Source organism: Dunckerocampus dactyliophorus, chromosome 17, assembly GCF_027744805.1.
Source record: "Dunckerocampus dactyliophorus isolate RoL2022-P2 chromosome 17, RoL_Ddac_1.1, whole genome shotgun sequence".
NCBI lineage: Eukaryota > Metazoa > Chordata > Actinopteri > Syngnathiformes > Syngnathidae > Dunckerocampus > Dunckerocampus dactyliophorus.
In genome coordinates, this window is record NC_072835.1 from 5,480,265 (window position 1) to 5,501,855 (window position 21,591).

Here is a 21,591-nt window from a genome sequence, read left to right on the forward strand (position 1 = left end):
TCCATACTTGTGTAGAAGGAAGTCTTGAGAAAAGTCTTCTTTCTTCTTAAGAGTGTATGCATCCACTACTTCACATTCAGCTATTTTTTTAAAGATATCTGGCTTGCATATTAAGCTGTAAACCTTTATAACACTATGGCATAATAATACTCTGAAACTTGGGCATCTCTATGATAACGGAGCAACAGTTCCCCACGACAAGTGAAGACCGGAATTGACGCAAACTGCCTCTAGGTCACGTGGCTGAAACCCCGCAACAGAAATGACTCAAATGTGACAAGCATTTTTGTCCAAAAGACAAAAACTAGAACAGCTGCCAAAAACAACAGTGGCTTACTTGTCTCTTTTGTCCAATCCTGTGGGCTCTGGCCTGGGCTTGCAGATCATTTTGGGGATTCCAATCGGAGTCAAAGATGACGACTGTGTCCGCTGAAGCCAGGTTGATACCCAGGCCTCCTGCACGCGTGGATAATAGGAAGCAGAAATCCTGAGGAGACAGGGTGATCACTTCTATTGACATATTTACTCACAGGATACCGAGATTGCATGCATTGTGTTCAAAACACAACACTTACCTCTGAACCATCTGCATTAAAATGATCCAGAGCCTGCTTCCTCATTTCACCCTTGATGGAGCCATCTAATCGCTAAACACATTGACAAGTTCAGGTGATGATGACTGGAACAATATACAAGAAATTCATATCTCACAACCGTCAGTACACCCTTCACATTACAGCACTCGTGCAGCTCAGGACCATGACGCTAACACCATCCTGCTTGACTGTTGGCAAGAAACATTTGAAGTATTACCAACAATTTAGACAATAATGTGTGTTGACTTATTTTCTGTGGATAGTAAATTTATACCGATAAATGAGCTGCACGTTGTACTTGTATATTATTGTCTTTTCAGAACATTTACTGTAATAAAAGGGTTTCTGAAAAGTGAGGGGTGTACAAGAAATGTGAAGGTTCCTGATCTATGCAGACACCTGAAAGAGAAACTGTCGACTTCTCAGATAATCAGCTAGGATATCCAGCATCCGAACCATCTGGGAGAAGATGAGAACTCTGTGGCCTCGCTCTTTTAAACGCACAAGCAACTTATCCAAAAGAACCAGCTTCCCACTGCTGCGAATGAGTTGCTGAAATAAAAGAACAGAAATTGGAAACAATTGAGTCTTTTTCTTCCAAATTGTCATACTGGGTATATCAAAATAAAATAATTTTAATATTTTATCTTGGCTAGCGGCTCTCAAAGGCTAGACAGCCTAATAATTACATCCGGACTCGCATCCAGCCTCAACTTTTTATCTTATAGTTAGGACTACTTGTTTATTTATCACACATCGTTCTCCCATCACACGCTCTGACACACTGACAGGCAAGTGACCGAGTCCGAATTAGGCTTGAGTGTAATGAGTAGTCTTTTAATGAAGATTAAGAAACATTTTCATTTGGGATCCTGCTCTGTAAACAGGGGCGATCTCCACGCCGGTGGCATCACATCTCAAGGATGCATGGATCTCCACTACACAGTGTGCAGCAGGGGCTTAATTTCATGTTCCCAAACACCAGAAAACTCTCCAACGACACCAGTAAAAGAAGTTTGATTTGACACTAGTTACTTTTGAGAAAATATGTCGCCAAGAGGGTTTGGAATGTCGCCAGATCCAGCACACGCACGACGGGGGGCGGGACTGCAGCCCCACTAAGGAGCGCTGACGCACACAGCAGAGCGAGACGGACCTCCATGTCAAGATACAAGAGAACAACGCAAATCCTGTCTATATCGATATGAACGATATGATTATTTTTGATATTGTGCTTAAAAGAAAAATTGACGTATTAATGATATCGACATATCGCCCAGCCCTAGTACAACGTTACCGCTAATGCAGGAAATGCAAACTTTCCAACTGGTTTTACTAATAAAGCAAAATCATGCAGCTGAGTACAGCCAGGATACGCCAAGACCTTTGCAGCTGCTGACCAGCACTCTGTGAGTTTCTGCGCATGCACTGTGACGGGTGCCTCGAGTGAATAGCGTACCCGATTCACTGGGGGCGGGCGACTTTGTGATGAATGACTCGTGAGAACTGGAATCAGCTAAAGGAACCGAGTTTCCCCAATCACTCGCGCCAACCTCATCTGCTGCATATACGGCAACACCATGTGGACAGTACTATTTCTATCACTCCTATTTTTACTACTACGATGTGCAGTTGACTTTTTTATTACCCTTTCATAGAATATTAAAAGGCTGAAAAGATACACCTCCTATTGTTCATTTAAATTATAAATGATAGATGGCAGCTTTTTCAATTTTTTTTCCTGAATATTATAATCTCAGGTCCCTTAACTTACGGTACTACAAGGATTCTGCTCGTGCTATAAGCACATACCTTTGTATATGTGTTCTTTTAATCAGTGTTATAGAGCTTCAAAGATCCAAGTCTACAGTATAACAGCCCTCTACATCGTAATGGAATCGAATTGCAAAGTGGCTAGAGACTCCCATGCCAATTTACAGACAGGATTAGATTGACAGGATTTAGAAACGCGGCAACAAAAGAAAATAAACAAACCTGTAAGGCTTCGGCTCTGTTAAGAAATTCGTTGTCCTCGGGGGGTTTGATGAGGTAACAGTGGTTACAGCACTTCTTCAACTCCATCATGATGTTTAGGAAACCTGAAGTGCTGCCTTTGGTACCTTTACTCAGAGCCTTGTAGTTCCTGGTGAGGATCCATCTGTGCGCACACATACATTAGCATATTTTAAAAGGATGCACACCTCTTTACTGGAAAAATACAAACAAAGTCTATAAGGTAAGTATTTCCCCAAAAGAAGCTATTTATATAGTTTGGTGGAGTCGCAACAAAATCTAAGAGGAGGAAGGAGCAATTGTTGAGTGGCTGTTGTGCCTCAATGCTCTGTATAAAGATGTTAGATGTCAATGAACAACAGTATTGTTTTATTCTTCGTTAAGTGGTGAATTATACTGGCGGTGGTACGTCATCTTGTACCAGTGCTGTCACTTCTGACAACATGGCAGTTACAAAAGATGAATTAATCATTCTGGCTGAGTGCTACTGTGCATTCAACTTACTCACACAAATTATGCCACAACTTATGCAAGGTGCAAAAAATGTCTAAACACAGCATCACGAGTTTATAATAGTATAGACTATATTATACCAATACTGTACATACCAATAATAATAAAAATAACATAATAATATACCAAGGAAGTGTCTCACTTGGCACACTTGCATACTTAAGTGTTTAGGGTGTATAATTGCACTGTCAGTACCATTGCATTGAAAACACTCAAAATGCTGAGGACAGTGACAGACACTTCCCACCCTCAATAGTCATTTTAGCTATGTAAACGCCTGGGTAGCCTTGTAATATTGAAAAATCAGCAGTAATTAAGTAACTAAAAGTCCCAGTATTAAGAGAAAAATGTTTAATTTTGTTGTCAATAATAACAAGAATAACATTGTAATATTAGGAAACATGTCTTTTTAGTAGCAAAATGTTGAAATAGTTTTTTTTTTTTTTAAATCACTTAAGTCTTAATTTTATGAGAAACAAATCAAAGTTGTAACTTTTGGAAAATTAGGTTGCAAAAAAAGTTATATTACGATGGGAATAAAGCCAAAATATTAAGGAAATAAAGTCACAATTACGAGGAGAAAATTTACAAGAAGAAAGTTGAAATAGGTAAATAAAAACAAATTTGAAAAAAAAAACTTTCAGAGAATAAAGTCAAAAATTATGAGAAGAATAGTTCGTATTCCAACAAGTGAAAAGCATAGAGTAATGTTGAAGAAAAACATTATCTTTTAAATGTAATATTATGAGAATCAAACAAATTTGGTTGGGGAAAAAGTTTGAAAATTATGGAAATAAAGTGAAAATATTGTGGGAATAAAGTCATCATATTACAAAATAATAAAAAAAGTAAAAAAGCTGAAAAAAAAAAACCCCAGCAAAAATGCGGGGAAAAAGGTGATATTAACAACAGACTTTTTCCACCCATATCACAAAGCTGCTGTTTTTTCTTGAAAATATATATCTTCTTAGCATATCTACCTGTGATGCTTGACAAAATATCAAAGTGGTCATTGCAGCCTCTCATTTCAGTATGTGGACTTTGCTGGAAAAAGTTTGGACACCTTGGCCTGGTCTAATGAATATTGGTATCACTGCCTCATAAATGTCAATCTTCAAGCAGAACCAGACCAATGGTAGTTTATGGTCCTTACTTGTAATACTGTTTCTGTATAGCACTCATTTCCACTCTGAGGATCTGTTCCACTTTGGCTGGGAGAGATTTCTCCACATCCTTCTTTACTCTGCGTAGAAGAAAAGGTTCTAGTTCTTTGTGCAGACTAGTGTAGCCAGAATCCCGTCCTTTACCATGTTCCTCCTCAAACAACTCCCACGAGTGAAACCTTGAAACAGCAAAACATGACATTGACTCATTACATTGCCAGTCCACACACATGCATGCGTCAAATTCCACTGGGTTAGAGTTATAAAGAGTTTACAGACAGCAAGTGAAAACATAAAATGAATATATGCATTTTGAAAAAGGCAAGAACCAGAAACGTGCAGTAGTCTAATGCCTTTAGTGTCTGTGGCATTTACTGTAACCTCTTCAACCATGGGTGAAAGAGCTAGAAAAAGAGAAAAGAAATATTTGAATATGCAAGTAGAAAGTGCACATGGATAATGTGACAATGTCTATTTTTACTACTGGAAGTGCCAAGTGTGAGCTATCAAACGCATCTATGTTTGTTCCATTAGCGTCTTGTTGTATGACATTATTAGACATATGCTGCACTTTAACTGCTCGCTTGTTTTGCACATTTGTCCATTTAAGTGTGACTTTGAATTGTCTTAGTAAAAAGTGTCACATCATTGTTGTCTCTGGGCTTTTCAGGTTAACACAAATGCTGAAAATGAATTAATGTCTTTTGCCAGCCTTTTCGCACCCCTTGCAACAAATAGCTCTGCCTGCCACCTTCTGCACCTATGGAGTCAGGGCACATTTTTTTTTTTTTTTTTTTTTAAAGACATTATTCCAAGTAGTCGCGTATTAGGTAGATTACTGCTAGGTTAAATGGTATTGCCTACTTCTCTGGCATAATGAAGTGCAGGAGGGACCAAAGCTCTTTGAGAGAGTTCTGCAGCGGGGTTCCTGTGATCAGAAGCCTGTGATTGGACTTGAAGTCAATCATGGTCTTGTAGAGGAGAGAGTCATCATTTTTCAGTCGATGTGCCTCATCCACGCCAATGAAAGCCCAGTTAACGCTGCCCAAAAAAGACTGCAACATAGATAGAAAAACGTTTTGGTACACTTTCAGTTATACTGACAATGCCAATTATTTACAGTGCAAATCCCAGATATGGAAATTAAAGGACATTCAGTCACATACGACGGCAGAACCTTGTTCCCGTCCAAACAAACTCGAAGAAATGCTTCATACAAACTGTATGAACGACATTCACATACAGGTCCTAACAAACCCAGGAAATGGAATGACGGAAACAGCCTAGCACAGGGGTGCCCATTATGTCGATCGTGACTGACCAGTAGTGTGGGTCGATCAGGTGTTTCACCCATGTCATAAAGGTCACTTTGTAGATGTCATAAGACATCAGTCAGCTGACATTAAGGTTGCTTCCTGATTTGCTGTTTTGCTTTCGCTGCAAAACAAGTGGTGCAACAGACATCTGGAGCGACACAAGTAAATTAAGCTTTCATCTTTATTATTCCGATTACGGATAAACGAACTCAGTGGTAAGACACCATTAGCTATTACAAAAGTTATGCGTTCAGTTGTGCGGCTAGTCATGTAGAACAAAGTGAATTGTTTGATGGCTCTGCTTCACGACCTGAACTCCACTATAGACAAGTGTCTTTTCTACACTTTTGTTTGTAAAACTATTATTTCATCATTAATTGGAAACTCTGCTCATTGCTGAAACGTTTTCTTTTTTTTTTTTATATATATATATATGTTGCCTTGACTTGGGCTGCATTGTCTTTTGCATAATCATTTTCATTTCTTGTATATCTGTAATGTTTGATAGCAAATGCTGACTGGACGTAAAACCTGAACTGTATGTTTCGTGAACACTAGGTAACTATTTTGACTGACATACAGTACTACTGAATAGTTATGTACACAACTATTCAGGAATTATGTGTAATTATCTTTAATGCCATATTTAATTGAATTGTGAATTATTGAATGATAACTACTTTACCTGTAAACATTGAAACTGTGAATGTGAAATACTAATGGTTAGTATTCAAAGTTTACTGGTTAGTAAACCAGTAATCATATACAACAACATTAGACCCCTCACCTCCCGGTAAACTTCTACCTGGAACGGTGTCAAACCCACCCACACTGCCAGTAGTACTGAGGCCCCACCAGCCCTGACGTGGACTGAAACGACAACTCAATCCTCTTTCAAATGAGCTTACAATGAAAGCCCAAAAAAAACAGAGTGTCAGGGTTTGATTCGTTTCAGACTATGTATTAAAAATCTTGTTAAATAGAAGGTAGCCTCTAACCTTGTCCTTGAGAAGAATCTCATATGTTGTAAGCAGGATGTTGAATTTCAGCCTCTTGGCAAGGACATGCATCCACTCGTGTGTCCTGATCTAGTAAATGGAGGAAAAAGGAGTGACCACATTCAACGAGACAGTGAATGCGTTTTAAAAAGTGCCATCTTACGATTGCATCTGGAGTTTAACAGGATTCATGTACCAATTACTATCAAAATAGTATTTTGGTTATATTAAAAAGAGCTTAAGACTATCGATATGGAATAAGAAAAACTAATTCAGCAGTAAAAAGTGACTGGTGACAAAGCTAGGACAATGTCCTTCATGTGAACGAAGGCTTAATCTTACCATATTGCGACTGCGAATATCCCCCAGGTAGACAACAATATTCATTTGAGGGGCCCACAGCTGGATTTCTCTCTGCCACGACGTTAAGGTAGAGAGTGGTACAACCAACAAGAAGGGCCCATATAGCTGGTGCTCATTAAACAGATAGTTGAGGAAGGAGATGGTCTGGATGGTCTTCCCTAAACCCATCTCATCAGCGAGGATACAGCTGTTACCTCTATGAATTAAGCCAACAGAAAAAGTTTAGTATGTCGCATATGTTGAGGCTAGACAAGTTAAAGACATGCAAGATTGACTGAGTCTTACTTGCACCAGGAGTGCGCCATCCAGTTTAAACTGTCCAACTGGTAGTCTCGGAGTTCTAGTCCATCGCCTCCAATGTAATGTGGCTGCTTCTTCATAGGAGCAAATCTTGGTCTCTGCTTCAGAACCTGCAAAATAAATAAAATAAAAAGGTTAGGTTGGGTCAAACCTGCATCTAAGCTCAGTTGATATGGCAACAGGAAGGCTTAATGCTAGGCCAAAACAAACACTGTAGTATATTTTCAAGCCAAGAGGGGTTTTTACCTTGCACTCTCTGGAAGGAATGGTCTTTGACTGGTTTCTGCTCATGTAGTCGTCAATACATCTTTGAAACTTCTTGGCAATCAGAGCCCCATCTTCCCAGCTACATTCTGAGTATGGCAATCCCTGCCACTTGCACAAGTAGTCTGGGTAACCAGCGGCTGACTTCTGGTTTGAATGACCTGGTTTAAAAAAAAAAAAAAAAAAAAAAAAAGGGTTAGAAAGTCATAAAAATCCTCCGTACTCATTGTCCGACCCAGTAAAGCCTACTTTGATCCGTTTACTTTTTAAGAGCATGTTCAAGCTTTCCCACAGGACTGCAATCTATATGTGGTGGTGGTTTGCGTAGGGGGTGGGGGATGACGCAATCACTTAATTTGCATAATTGGCTATGACACATGCGCAAAAAGTGATTAAAAATTCATGAAAAGCAAAACAAACTTTCTTCTGTCGCTTCTTTGTCATTTTCCAAACAAGATGGAGCTGTCTGTCAGTACTTGGTGCTCTTTGAAAGCAGTGATGTGTGCTTTTCATGTCCCCACAAGTCCCTTCACAGAATTTGTCAGGCGTCATTAAAAAAAAAAAAGTGTCTGGAGTGGTCTGAGTGCCCACTAAATACGACGACAAAGTCGCTAATTTGGCAGAACGGATCCCTCCTGCGCAGTCTTATTTCTCTGGCAACGCAGGTGCATTATGTGCTCACGAGTGAAGGTGAACTGGTCGTGCCAAATCTATTTGTGGTGGCCCAAATGTATTTGTGACGGTCCCAATTTCACTTTGCATGTGAAATGCAAAGAGACTCACAGCACTTCACCAGCATTCACACAATTACAGCAAGAGAAAATTCAACTGAACCTGTGAATGCTATTACCCAGGTATCTTTCAATTCATTGGCTAGATGGATACACAAATATCCATTTTATACATCGCATATACTTTTTCAGAGAGCGAGTAATAAGCAGGACAGTCAAGAATAAAGTGTTTCATATTTAATCTGGCCGAGGTCTACTGTATGTCTGTAGGTTAACTAAATGAAGCTTAATTGGATAGAGAAGAAGCTAATGCATTTATTTTAGTAAGTCAGCTAACCTACAGACTGAGGATATCTGTACAAGTTTTACAATTAATAGACAAGTAGTCCAAGACTTGTGGGCAATTAAGTCCCACATGTGTCCCTACAAAGATGTTTTTCTTGATGGCAGTCACGTTTTTCCAACCAATCTTACTCAAATTTGACACACGTGCTTGTCAGTCCCCTAAAAAGGTGTGGACCAAATTTGGCAGTGATTCAGGAAATCCCAAGTCAATTTGACTTGAGCAGTCAAACTTTAATAACAGCGCCGCCGTGTGGTGCATTTGTCAGAAAAACAATAGCACTGGCAACACAGCTGGGGTGTGCTTGTTTTAAAAAAAATGCTTAATGATATCAAAAATATAATTTCTGTTAAGGATCTTGTATATTTTGGTGTATTAGCCATTGTAGAAACATGAAAAAAGAACTTTAATAATAAGTTATTTTATCTTTGGTCAACAACAAAAAATACTAAATAACATTGAAAGCCCACCTATGATCCTCTCCACAAGCTGGTACTGAGAGTGCAGGTCATCAATGAGTTCTTCCTGACAACTGAAATACTCAATGTCCTCTGGTGAGGCCGTCTTTAACCTGGGGGAGGGAAGCATATCACCACAGATTATGCAATAACCCCATTCTTGATTGGGTCTTCACAGAATTACATTTGATGAGCACAATGTGGTGAAATAATGTACAATCAAGCTGAAAAGCATCCCAATTTGATTAGGTTGGGAACCAGTGGGATGTTCTCCATCAGTGGGTAACATTCAAGATTGTAAGTAGAAAAAGGTGAGACACTGCAGCTCTTACCATTTCTTTTTCTCCTGTTCCTTCTTCTTAAAATTGTCCAACTTCTTCATACCCCTAACGTTCTGCAACTTAAGGGTCTCCTCAGTCTCCCAAGTGTTGTGAATGTGTGCCCAATTCTTCCACTTAATGAGATATTGGGTGTCTCCTGACTCCTTGTTGGGGTTAAAATTGGTATTGGGGTCTCCATCAGCTTCTACAGCATATACTGTAGTCACACTTCCTACAGCTGTTAGGAACAGAAAAAAACTCCTTCGATTAGCCTTTTCCACATTTTAATTGTATATTTCCTCTAATGTCATTAAATACTACTTACATTAATACTGAACATTTCTTACCCCTTTTTCTTCCAATCCTGCTATCCATCACTCTCTCCAGTGTTTCAAACTCATCTTCCTCAGGCTGTGGGACATCTTCACCAAGAACCTCCACCAGGTCATCAGAGTCCGTTTTCAGTTCCTCATCCTCCTTGTAGCTGACGTTGACTGTGGCCTGCCGCCGTGGCCCAGCGGAGACTGCCTTTTTACAGCTGTCATCCTCATCCTCCGAAGACGAACATTTCTGGGTCTTCTTGTTCTGGGAGCTGCTCTTGCCATTACGAAAATTTACCCTGACAAGAGGGTGGCAATGTTAATTCTGCACAGACAGCCCCTAGCTTCCACATGACATGAGCAACCAATATGTAGATTATATATTACAACAATTAAGTCATTTCATTGTGTACTGTACTCTAATGTCCAACTGCTTCCAACTCCATACAAATTTTCTATTTTCCTTCTACTGTGAAACCTTGGTTAGCATCATGAATTTGTTCCAGAAGGACAGACTGTAACCGAAACGGACACTAACCGAATCTACTTTTCCCAAAACCTGCTTACTACAGAAAGGGAGAAGTAGCAGCGACCAGTTTCTGGTAGGAATGCAGACCAAAACTCTGTACCATTATGGCACTAGTACAGACGTAAACAATAGTAGTTACCAGACTGAAAAACTAAGTACAGTACAGGCCAAAAGTTTACACACAAACACACACAACTGATGGTCCCAATCCAATTAATAAGACAAGAAATTACGCTATAAAAAAATATATAAGACTTATTTCACACAGTTCTTTCACATACAAAATGCCACGTGTTCATTCATAGTTTTGAGAATCTACAATGTAAACAGTCATGAAAATAAAGAAAACGCATTGAATGAGGAGGTGTGTCCAAACGTTTGGCCTGTACTGTAGATATCATGTTTCATTTCATTAGTGGCACTGAAATGAGGCAAAAATTAGGTATAGTCTTGTCTAACATCACCAGATTGGTTTATCAATTACTGCACCAATTGTGAATGAATGAATGAATGCACATAAAGTCAAATCTTTTTTTTTTTTGCACATTCCCTGCATTGCTGCTTGTTTTGCTGTGATGATTATGAAAATTTGCTGTGAATTTTACCTCATATTGCTGAATGTATGACTTAGTTACAATTTTATCTATGTTATTCAACAAGTATTTAAAATATTTTTCTTTTCAACTTCAAAAAAAAAAAAAAAGTGGAAAAAATTTGTACTTCTTCCTTGTTTTTTTTTTTTTTTTTTTAGGCAGCAGCTCAGGCACCTGCACAGATATGTTGTGATGGTACACACTTCTGCCTTTCATGGCAGAGGGCATGGGTTCGCTTCCTGGCCAAGGTTTTGTCAGGAAGGGCATCCAGTGTAAAAACATAGCCAAAATCATGAATGCAAGTGACACATTTTTGTTTGCAAGTACCATTTTGGGGGATTGGGATTTAGGGTCGTACTTTGTTGTATTAAGCGGTGTTTACACTTGTAGAAATTTTGTCTCTGCATTGTGCCACAATTCACCGTGGCAATGCGTGTCATTTAGATGGCAAACCTGAAACAGTTGAAGACTAGTTTGCGCATTCGCCACACAATGTGTGGGTAAAAATTATGCGCATTGGTATGAAATGCCACACTCCCGCACAACTTATTTACACCCAAGTCAAGTACTGTTTACATCTAGTGTACGACAATAGCACGCAGGACGCGCATTGTTCCTCCCGCTTGAGTATGTATCGTCATCACCACTTCCTGCATTATTTGGTCCCGCATGACGCCACGCAACTGCAGGTCTCAATTCCTCAACAATTCCTCTATTTGCAAAAGACGTACTTGAACTCCAGAGAAGAAGCTCTCATTGCAGAAAAGTAAGGCAAGTCTATATTTTCTCCCAAATCCAGAAAGAGAATTCGGAAAGAGCAGGAAGAAGCATAAACTACAAAAAAGAAGGCACGGACAGAGTGGCAAAGGGAATTGCTGACCAGAAGACATTGCTTGGGGCATTATGATCAATTAACAGCAAAAATTCACAAGGAAGGTCCAAGAAGCTACACAAGTGACTTGAGAATTCCCCCAGACTTGCTCCAAGAGGGTGGAAAAGTTCATGTATTCATGTGAATGAGACATGATTTGATATGCACCGCCCACATTGTTTGCACATAGGTTGCAGTGCGTTGACGGAAAATTGTGTGTCACTAATTGTTAACGTTTCAAAATGTTCTTTGCGCACTGGCAAGCAGCCCCGCACATACAGCACAACTGTTTCCCACCAATCTACTCAATGGCACCCAAAATTGTGTACCACTGTGAGAACAAAATGCATACAAGTGTAAACTAGGCTTTACCCTTCAGAGGTGACAAAAATCCACTTACTTGGTGGGTGGCTTTCGACTTTTGATTGTGTGACAGGGCTCGTAGTCTGACGCTGTTTCATCACTGTTGTTCTCTGCAGACGAGTCTGATCCAGATCCACTGCCTGATCCAGAGTCAGAAGAGCCAGAATTTCTTCTCCTTTTGGATCCACTTGATGAGTCGGATTCATCGCTGCTTGACGAGTCCTGGAATAAATGAAAAATAACAATCAACGGTCATGAACAATTAGAGAGCACGTCAAACACAGTAGAGACTATTACCTCATCAGATCCGCTGTTTGAGGAGCTTTGTCTCTGCTGTTGTTGCTGTTGTTTCCTGAGCATTGCAGATCGTTGTACTGCGAGAATACTTGGATTGGACTTCCAAAACTGCAATGAGTCAGTGAAGCAGAAAGTCAAACAAAAATATGCGTGTCAAATAACCAAACAGACCTGAGCAGCACGAACAGCTCTCTTAATAAGTGTCAAAATTAAAGGAAAACTGCACTTTTTTGGAATTCACAATCCACAATCCTTATGTGAGACATGAACACACGTCGCTCTTTTCTGTGCATTCTAAAAGATATAAAAACAGATAGAGAGACAGCTAAGAATGCACGAAATGGGGCGCACCTACTCCGCCTATAAAGCCTTCTGAAAGTAATCTCCAAAGATGCTCAATTTACATATGACCTGCATATTAACCAAGTTACAGCGACATAGTTCATTATCATCAACATTATTAGGCTGAAGAACTACGCTACTGGCGTAGTGACGCCTCGCCTCGCCACACATTCGCTAACAGCGCATTAGCGCCGCGCTCACAGTGCACCTGGCCACTTACCGAAAGCTAACGCTATATGTTGGAGCTGCTGCTGTGTTTTTGTTTTTGAGTTTGGAAAAGTTAATGCCAAGTGTAGAGGTCATTTCTATGTTGTTATGTAAAATCTATGCACCCAGGAAGGACGTTGCAGTAATGCTTAAAATGGCCGAAGTACGGCAAAATGCTGTAAGTATTACAATGTTATCATGAATGTACCTCTTACTAAATGGTCAGAGCATGTACTGTATATAAAACCATAAAACGTTCTGAAAGGTGTTTGGAAGTGTTTTAATAGGCGGAATAGGTGTCTCACGTTATATGCATTAATGAGCTGCTCATTTTTAAATCTTTTGCATGCACAGAAAAGAGAAAGATGTGTGTTCACGTCTCACATAAAGATTGTGGATGATGGGCAAAACTCCCCAAAAATTAGCAGTTTTTCTTTACGACCCCCAAACATTTTGCAATGGCAAAAATTATTTATGCATTTAACATGAAGCAATTTGGGCCCAATGTGATTTTTTTTTCATGGGGGCCCACAGTTGCTGGCTGCACCCCTGAGGAACAGGACAGTGCAGCCAATTTGCCCTGGCCAGCAAAGCTTGCAAGGGAATTGGGTAGTACAAAGAGGACGTGTCAGCCATCATATTAACAACATAAAATGGCAGCATATTTTTGCAATGCAGCTCGTTAAGTCAAATGGAAAAAAAATCATAATTTACAAATTACAACACATTCGTGTGATAAAGATTGTTATCCCCCCCACCCTTTTTCTTTATGCAGCCCTACATGTAACTTCACCACAACAAACACACTGTGAAAAATGTCATCAAATATTTCCTCGAAAGCCCAAGAAAGAATCTTGAAATGACAATGCTTACATCAGCGCCATCAATGTTTGACTTATTTGGAGGTTCAATCTTCTCCTTTGATTTTTCTGTCTCAGAATCAGACTGGCTGCCAGAGTCTGAGCCACTTCCTGAGTCACTGCTTCCTGACTGGCTGCTGCTGCTAGAAGAGCTGGAACTGGAACCTGAACCAGACCTGGATGCGGATCTGGATCCAGAACCAGATTCATCATCAGAATTGCTGTTGTATTTGGGAAAGAAAAAAACACGTTAATGTTGTGCAACAAAAAGGTTCTTTCATTAAAACACCTGTTCTAGTGTATATTAATTGTTATTAGATGACTTCTGTTGTATTCTGGCGCTATACAAAAAATACAATTTATTATAGAGCAGGGGTAGGGAACCTATGGCTCGGGAGCCACATGTGGCTCTTTTGATGACTGCATCTGGCTCTCAGACATTTGTTAACACCATAAAATGTGTTTATTTTAATTTGTTTTCCTGACATTTTAAAGTAAACAGAAATCACAGTGTTAAAAATAACATGCACAATATGCATTCTAATGCATTTTAATCCATCCATTTGATTTTCTAGCGCAATGCCAGCTGTCCTTCCCATGTTTTCCGTGTCAGACACCAAAACTTGATTACTATTGAGGTCGTCCCTCCTTTAATCAAATAGTCAGCTAGCTAATTGTGCAGAGACCACCCGTTTGACGAAAAAGGAAAAGAAAGAACAATACGGAGTAGAGCGCAAAACCGTGCAGCACCAGAAGTCGCCTTAATGGTAGAAAGTAATTGATTTATTATTGGTTAGCTTCAATATAACAACATTATTACAAAGAATACATTCAGAGACTTATTATATTCTGAAATTGTTAGTCTTCCTTAAATATACACACATTTGGTTGTATTCGGTGTTAGAAAATATGACATGGCTCTCACGGAAATACATTTTCAAATATGTGGCTTTCATGGCTCTCTTTGCCAAAAAGGTTCCCGACCCCTGTTATAGAGGCTAATACTGTGGCCGGCAAAACACTAGTCTTGCAAACACTGCGATGACCAGTTGCTCCTGACATTGTATTTCTAATAAAATTCAAGAAATGTGATCCATTTGCAGTCCATTTCTGTTCAACAAGGAGATGTTCATTATGTGAATGTCTACTAAGTAAAATGTCATACCTTGATTCTCCACTGCTGTTGCTGACACTTTCATCTTCGCTGCGTCCTGCCATCCTGACGTCTAAAAGGAAGACGTGCCCCCAAACACCTCAATATGTATATATAGCAACGTCCTTAAACTGCAATGCAAAATCAACATATACACAATGAAACATGCTGCATAAAAAATGAAATTATGTGCTTTTATGCATATCTTGTTTAATTAACAACATCTTTTTTTTAACAAAAACAGGGGCGTCCACAACTTCTTCAGTCATTTTGTAGATTAAAGATGCTAAAAGCAATACAGTGAAAGTCAGTACTGCAATACAATATCCACAGCTTTGCTTTGTGTCGTAGCTGACAATGTTTTCAGCATATTTGTACAATTTAATCAAGGGATAATAAAACATAAGCTGCATGCGTCAAAATGGCCCCACAGCCACCCTTTGGACACCCCTAGGGAAAAAAATCCCACACAGGTGAAATAATAGACATAACAGTTAGCAGCAGTGTTTGCCTGTGATTAAGACACTTAATCCAAACTTCAGTCTTTTGGGAACGTGATGTACGCTTTTTTGTATATAAATACAGAAATAATCAAAAACAATAAATTTATTAAATGAATACAATAAAAAGTAGTACTAATATACTACAAAATGTAAATCCCGCTCGGCTAGCAAGAATGAAAGTAGAAGTGACAGATGGATGTATGGACGTTAGCCACAAGCAGTGCAAGCCATTCGGCCCAGCCGACTGGGGCCTATCAGGCCTGCACAACAACAGCGTCAACCGCCCCCCATAAGAATGAACACTTGTATTTCCCTCCACTACGACAAAAGCTTCCACTCAACACGGTCTCGGCTGTGACGGACTTCTGTCGGTTTTGGCACCAGTTAAGACATCCGGTGATGGAAGTGTTTCTTTTGGCTAGCCTGCTAATAGCCAGCGTTGGCTGTTGGCGGGGGAAGTTGTGCACGCAGACGATGCTAACTAAACCAAGCAACTCTCCTCATCCGTAAGGTGAACGCAGCACTACATTATGTGTGAATTCATAAACTACATGTACTATGTACAAAATCATAAAGCACTCGTTAGCTGGACAAACGCTGTCATCCAACACCGCAATGAATAATATTGCTGATAATGAGATAAAGACATGCAACATAGTTGAAAGGTGTCGCATGGGGTGTTTCAAGAGTTTCCCGTGCGGCTGCGAAAGGCTGCATGTTAGGTAAACATTCGGATGCAGTGGGATGCTAGCACAACAACTAGCTGGTTGTCAAGGAAAGTCGTCGGCTAACGCAAATGAGCACGCGGCTAGCACGGAAGCTAACAGAATGACCAAACTTTGCGCTTCCGCTAGATCCGTGCTATTCCTTTGCGGTCCCACAACATCCAAATTTAAAACACCAAGCGTGGCGATATGCAAATAAACACAAACACGTTCCATATCCAAATGATTGATTAGAAAGCGCACATATACAAATGAGCCAACTTCATCTCCATCTTGTTTTCATCCGACGCTCACTTCTCGCGGCTTTTAGCACATCAACATGTAAGCTTATATTTGGATACACTAAAGCACACTTTATTGTTGCATGGCGTTACCTTGGCTCCTCCGATCAAATGCTGCTCTTAATCTGTCTTAATCCAGACTTTCTGCCTTAAAAAACAACAATGTGTGAGTACGGCTAGCTAATGCTATCTTGCGTTAGCTAGCCAGCTATCTCCCAGTTCGGGAGATCAGCCTCAAATGACCCAATGGAGTCAAGCTTTGTGTCGACGTTCTCCCAACTTAAAAAAATGTGAAAGAAAAAACCTTTACGACGAGTTGTACGATGAAATCCCGTGTTGGCTGCTCAAGCGAGATAGAGGAAAGCGGGCATTTCATTCCAGGATGTTCGGACAGCCACCGGTCTCCGCCATGACGCCGTAGATTCACTCCACTAGGAAACCCCGCACGTGACGTCACCACTGTGCAGTTCACCGCGGAGGACCTCACCAGCCATCTATCCGTCGTCTTCTACTTCTTCTTCTTCTTCTTTGGCTTAATCAGTGGTGTGCCGTCAAAGCCAGCATAGCCTTCTCTGATGGCCTAAACACTATCAGAAGCGCTGACCTACATTTACAACTTCAATTCTAGTATTTGCTCCATTCCAACGAATAAAATGTACTGTACAAGATGTGGAACGGATGGGGGGTAGGATTAAATTAATTTTGCTTCTTCCTACACCTTTTGGACATGTGGAACTGTGAAATGATTTATGAGATGTATTCCACTGTAACCCACATGCATGTTCAAATAAAATTAAACCAAACCAAACCATTCCCAACAGTCTATAATCATCACTATCATCATTTCATAGCTGTCTCTGTGTGTATATTACATGTTTTTGTCCAATCAGGTGTCATCTTCTATGTGTTGCCATGTCAATCTAATCTAATCTAATGTAATTTAATCTAATATAATGTAATCTAATCTAATTCTTCACCATTTAGATAATAGTTCCACCCGTCTCCACACCATGCAATTCGACTTTAAAGCCAAACACTCAACAGAGATGGCCATGTGCCTCTTTTGAGAAAAAGTAAAATCTGTTCTGGACCAGGGTGGTACAGTAGGGGCGGTATTCCTGGATCTCAGGAAAGCCTTTGATACCGTAAATCAAGGTTCTTATTACAAAGCTTTCACATTTTCATTTCTCTGATGCTGCTGTGAAATGATTGCATCATATTTAGGTAATCATTCTCAGGCTGTTTCTATTGACGAGTGTAGATCAGAGCTACTACAGCGGTCAACAGGTATTCCTCAGGGATCAATCTTAGCCCAATTACTATTTAGCCTTTACATCAACGATTTGCCATCTGTCTGTCCTGAAGTTGAATGTGTTATGTATGCGGACAATAGAGTTTTATTCGTACATGGTCTCTCAAGACATCGTCGCAGCCAAACTCACTGCAGTAATGAGTCGGGTTACAACGTGGCTGCAGGAGTGCTGCGTGCAGTTAAATGTCTCTAAAACTGTCACGGTATGTTTTTTTTAGCAAAATCAACAGAGGCTCTGATGACCCTGCAATATGTGTCGCTGGTGAAAAACTGGAAAAGTGATAGATTGTAATTTTTCATTTAAACCTCATATAAACAAAATGTGTAAAAAAAAAAATAAAATTATATTGCCAATTTTCGCTCATTCAGATATGTAATGTCATTTTTCTATGTGATCTTTTTAATATTTCTGTGATGTCCTTACTGTTCTAATCTGCATGTATTTTGTGTTTGTTTTATTGTTTTGTCTTATTGTACTGAATTTTGATGCCTTTTTAACATTACACCCAGGGGACTACAGATGAAAAATAGCCTAATTGGCTAATTCTGGCTTTTTTCAACTCATGTATTAGTTTTATGAAATTGCATTGCCCGCTACAAATAAACTAATCTAATCTAATCTTATCTGCCTCGGGCCTTCGGAATCAGGAGTGCTGGCCATGTCATTTAACACTATTAGCAGTGGAGCTATTTATTTATTTTTTATGATTTCAGATTCTGCCATCATTTTTCTGTCCTCTGATTGGTTGATCAGAGCAAAACAGAGGCAAGGCAGAGAAGCTGAATAGTCTGTACAGATTTGCATCAGAGGTGTCACGATACACTCAGCTCACAATACGATACAGGATATTGGCTTCACGAGACAAGACGATATTTTAACATTACTTTTAAGAAAATAACTGACAAAGGACTGGACAAAAAGACTTTTTATTTTACTGAGTAACAAACAATGCCGGTTTTAAAATGTTTTGCAATTTTTCATGCCTGACCGAAGTGTGATGCTTTTAATTGTTGAATGTCTTTCCACAAATTGAAGCAAAAACTAAAAATGATAAGTTAAAATAATGACGGCAGTTGTAGCTACTACTACTAATCATTTATTTTGACGTGTAGTTATGTAAAGACACATGTAAAATAGATTGCAGATTGCAGTGGATTAGTTTTAAGTCTATGCTAAAAGAACCACAGTTCCCATGATGCTTAGAGTGCTGAATCAGGAAGTAATAAACACAGAGTATCATGCTAAAAGAACCACAGTTCACATGATGCATAGAGTGCTGAATCAGGAAGTAATAAACACAACAGAGTATCATGTTTTGAAGTCTTCTGCAGCCATCGTGTTTTGATCTGACAAATCTTAAGTACGATTGATCAAATGTAGAATTACTACAGATTCTGCTTCGACCTTAACATGACGGTAGCTTTTAAACTCCAACAAAAAAAAGCAATGGCAAAACCCGAGGCCAGCTTTTCTCTAAATGAGAAATATACTCATTTAATCTTGCGACATCTCGTGACACCCCTAATTTGCACACAATAACAGCCACAATGGCTAAGGGAGGAGGAGAAATTGACTCGGTGTCGGACATTGTTAAAAATCAATTTTCAAGACGGACTTTTCCAGAAAAGCAAGACATCGTAAGGAGATGCTGGCCAAACCTGAAATTGATAGCCCATGAAAAGGATTGTTCACTGCTTGCAGATGCGAGCACTCCAAGTGATTTACAGCCTCTAAGGAGCATACTCTGGTGTGCTTTGATGGTTTTGTCATGTTATTAAATATTGACTGTGAACTGCTCCAGCATTATGTAAACATTTTATGTAATTAAGTTACTAGCAGAAATGTACCTCAGGTTGGTAATACTGGTATTCATCCTCAATATGCGAAATGCCTCTCTCTCTTTCACGTCGCATCTTGTAACATGGCGTTTTTGGATGTTATTGATGGTTTGTATTAGGGGTGCTACGATCGATCGGCCACCGATCAGTATCGGCCGATTTCCATGAAAAAGCACGTTATCATACTTGCTTTATAACGCCGATTAACTCCGCCCCCATTGCAGCATCCAGCCTATAGCGACCGTCTCCTGCCCACTTTCCCTTCACAAAGCTTAAACAAGCATGTCTGCCGTGTGGGACTTACCTGTCGTTGTGTGAGTGATATAAGTTTTGCACCCTGCAAAACATGCCACAGAAAAGGTCTCGCTGGGGTGGCGCGTTGCGTGGCCTTTAGGGGGCGGGCACTTGACAGCGTGTGGTGAGTTCTCGAGGCTCGCGATGTGAGCACTCGTGTGTAGCACCCGTGTGGAGCACTAATGTAGCACCCGTGTGTGCGGGAGGCGACAAACAACCGCAACCGGTGAAACCCACTGCTAACACGCAGCAAAACACGTGAGGTGACAAGCGGCTGCAACCAGCCGTGCCGGCGAGCGACGTACCCACATCCAGAGCAAATTGTACGAGTCTCCCGTGGTTTAGATTGGCTGTCAGATGTGGAGGTATTTTTGGGGATATCAAAGTAGTTCAGAGGAGGAAGAGCGGCCGATGTTGACAATTCGCTCTGGATGTGAATGCGAGGTGATGTTGCCTCCCGTGTGTGGCACCTATTAGGCAGATAGCTCGAAAATGCAATTGGATTCGTTGGACTGCCTGGGGGTCCTGCTGGACCGCAATTAAGCTGATCTCGCATCCAAATTCTCCGTAAAGAAGGCACCTGATCACCAGTGATTTTGAAAAAGTAAGTCAAAAATGTTTTTGTTTTGTTTTTGCTCCAGGACTGATCGGGGCCTTAGAAAATAGTACAACATTAATATACCATAAAGCACCGTGTATAAACCGCACCCTTGTATTAACCGCACCCCCATTTTCAGGCTCACGGTGGGGAAAAAAAAATTTTAGTTCATAAATGCTTGCCAACTCTTTCATCTCAAATCAACATGCGTAAAGGTACTAAGCAATTTCAAAAAGAAGAATAAAGAAGAAATCTGAACTTCGGCATCTAGATCTTTAATATTATGGCTAAGCAAAGATTAATAATAATAATAATAATAATAATAATAATAATAATAAATCAAAATAAAGAAATTTGCAATTTTCAGAGATGTTTTGATATCTTATCTTTCACTGCTTCTCTTTTTCTCTATTATTATTTTATTGCATTGCTTCAGTGTGAATTTATTGTATTGTATTTGACATTGGAAGCTTAGGTTAGCTTCAGTGTATATAGAGATGGTTTCACTGTGTGAAAATACAGACAGCCGTCAGATTAGTTAGTTGCATACACAAGCAATTTCAGCAACTGTACAGCAGAGGGCGCTAAAGTCAAAGCAACTGTCTGACCCACAGACGGCTATTCAAAATGGACTTCTCGTCAATTTCTGCGTCTGGTCACAGACCTATCTGTCATCGTGTATAAACCGCACCCCGATTTTTTGCTTCTTGCCAGTGGAAAAAAAAGTGCGGTTTATACACGGTGCTTTACGGTATATCTTTTTGGTGGGGTCCAAAGGAATGTTTTTTTCATGGAACCCGAAAGCCTTGGTACCACCACTGGCTTTCACTCACACTGTCTCGTACATGCATGCGAATACAGGTCCGTTTTCGTACACCCTGGTTTTTGTAGGATTTGTTTTTGGACAAAAATTGTTGCTTAAAATATGTCTCGGTTTTTGTATTCTGTCTTGGTTATTGTGCGGCCAAACAGTGTTCCTAACAAACTAGTCTACGAAATCAAGTGCCCACACAAAGCATACATGCATTGGTGACCACGGGCGGACTGGCCATCATGAGTACCGGGAGTTTCCTCGGTGGGTCAATTAATAACGGGCCGATTGATGGCAGTTTAGTTATTGCTGCGC

At 40.0% G+C, this 21,591-nt stretch overlaps 1 protein-coding gene across 5 annotated transcripts in view; it reads right to left on the reverse strand.

Moving 5' to 3' along the window:
- The window catches only part of chd1 (chromodomain helicase DNA binding protein 1), a 41,149-nt gene extending 24,253 nt beyond the window's left edge, over positions 1–16,896 (reverse strand). The window contains exons 1-18 of one of the 5 annotated variants that reach the window (XM_054756726.1): positions 16,727–16,896; positions 14,926–14,986; positions 13,774–13,981; positions 12,352–12,459; positions 12,092–12,276; positions 9,726–9,997; positions 9,391–9,616; positions 9,071–9,171; positions 7,509–7,687; positions 7,248–7,372; positions 6,942–7,158; positions 6,600–6,689; positions 5,150–5,340; positions 4,276–4,464; positions 2,592–2,754; positions 996–1,148; positions 576–647; positions 338–487 (exon numbers count right to left, since the gene is read on the reverse strand). In XM_054756726.1, the coding sequence (XP_054612701.1) occupies positions 338–487; positions 576–647; positions 996–1,148; positions 2,592–2,754; positions 4,276–4,464; positions 5,150–5,340; positions 6,600–6,689; positions 6,942–7,158; positions 7,248–7,372; positions 7,509–7,687; positions 9,071–9,171; positions 9,391–9,616; positions 9,726–9,997; positions 12,092–12,276; positions 12,352–12,459; positions 13,774–13,981; positions 14,926–14,978 (2,682 nt within the window). In that variant the 5' untranslated portion in view covers positions 14,979–14,986; positions 16,727–16,896. Of the gene's footprint in view, positions 1–337; positions 488–575; positions 648–995; positions 1,149–2,591; positions 2,755–4,275; positions 4,465–5,149; positions 5,341–6,599; positions 6,690–6,941; positions 7,159–7,247; positions 7,373–7,508; positions 7,688–9,070; positions 9,172–9,390; positions 9,617–9,725; positions 9,998–12,091; positions 12,277–12,351; positions 12,460–13,773; positions 13,982–14,925; positions 15,045–16,515 lie in introns of all 5 variants that reach the window. The other 4 variants (XM_054756724.1, XM_054756725.1, XM_054756723.1 and 1 more) reach the window with 4 other exon arrangements.
- Positions 16,897–21,591: the final 4,695 nt, after the last annotated feature.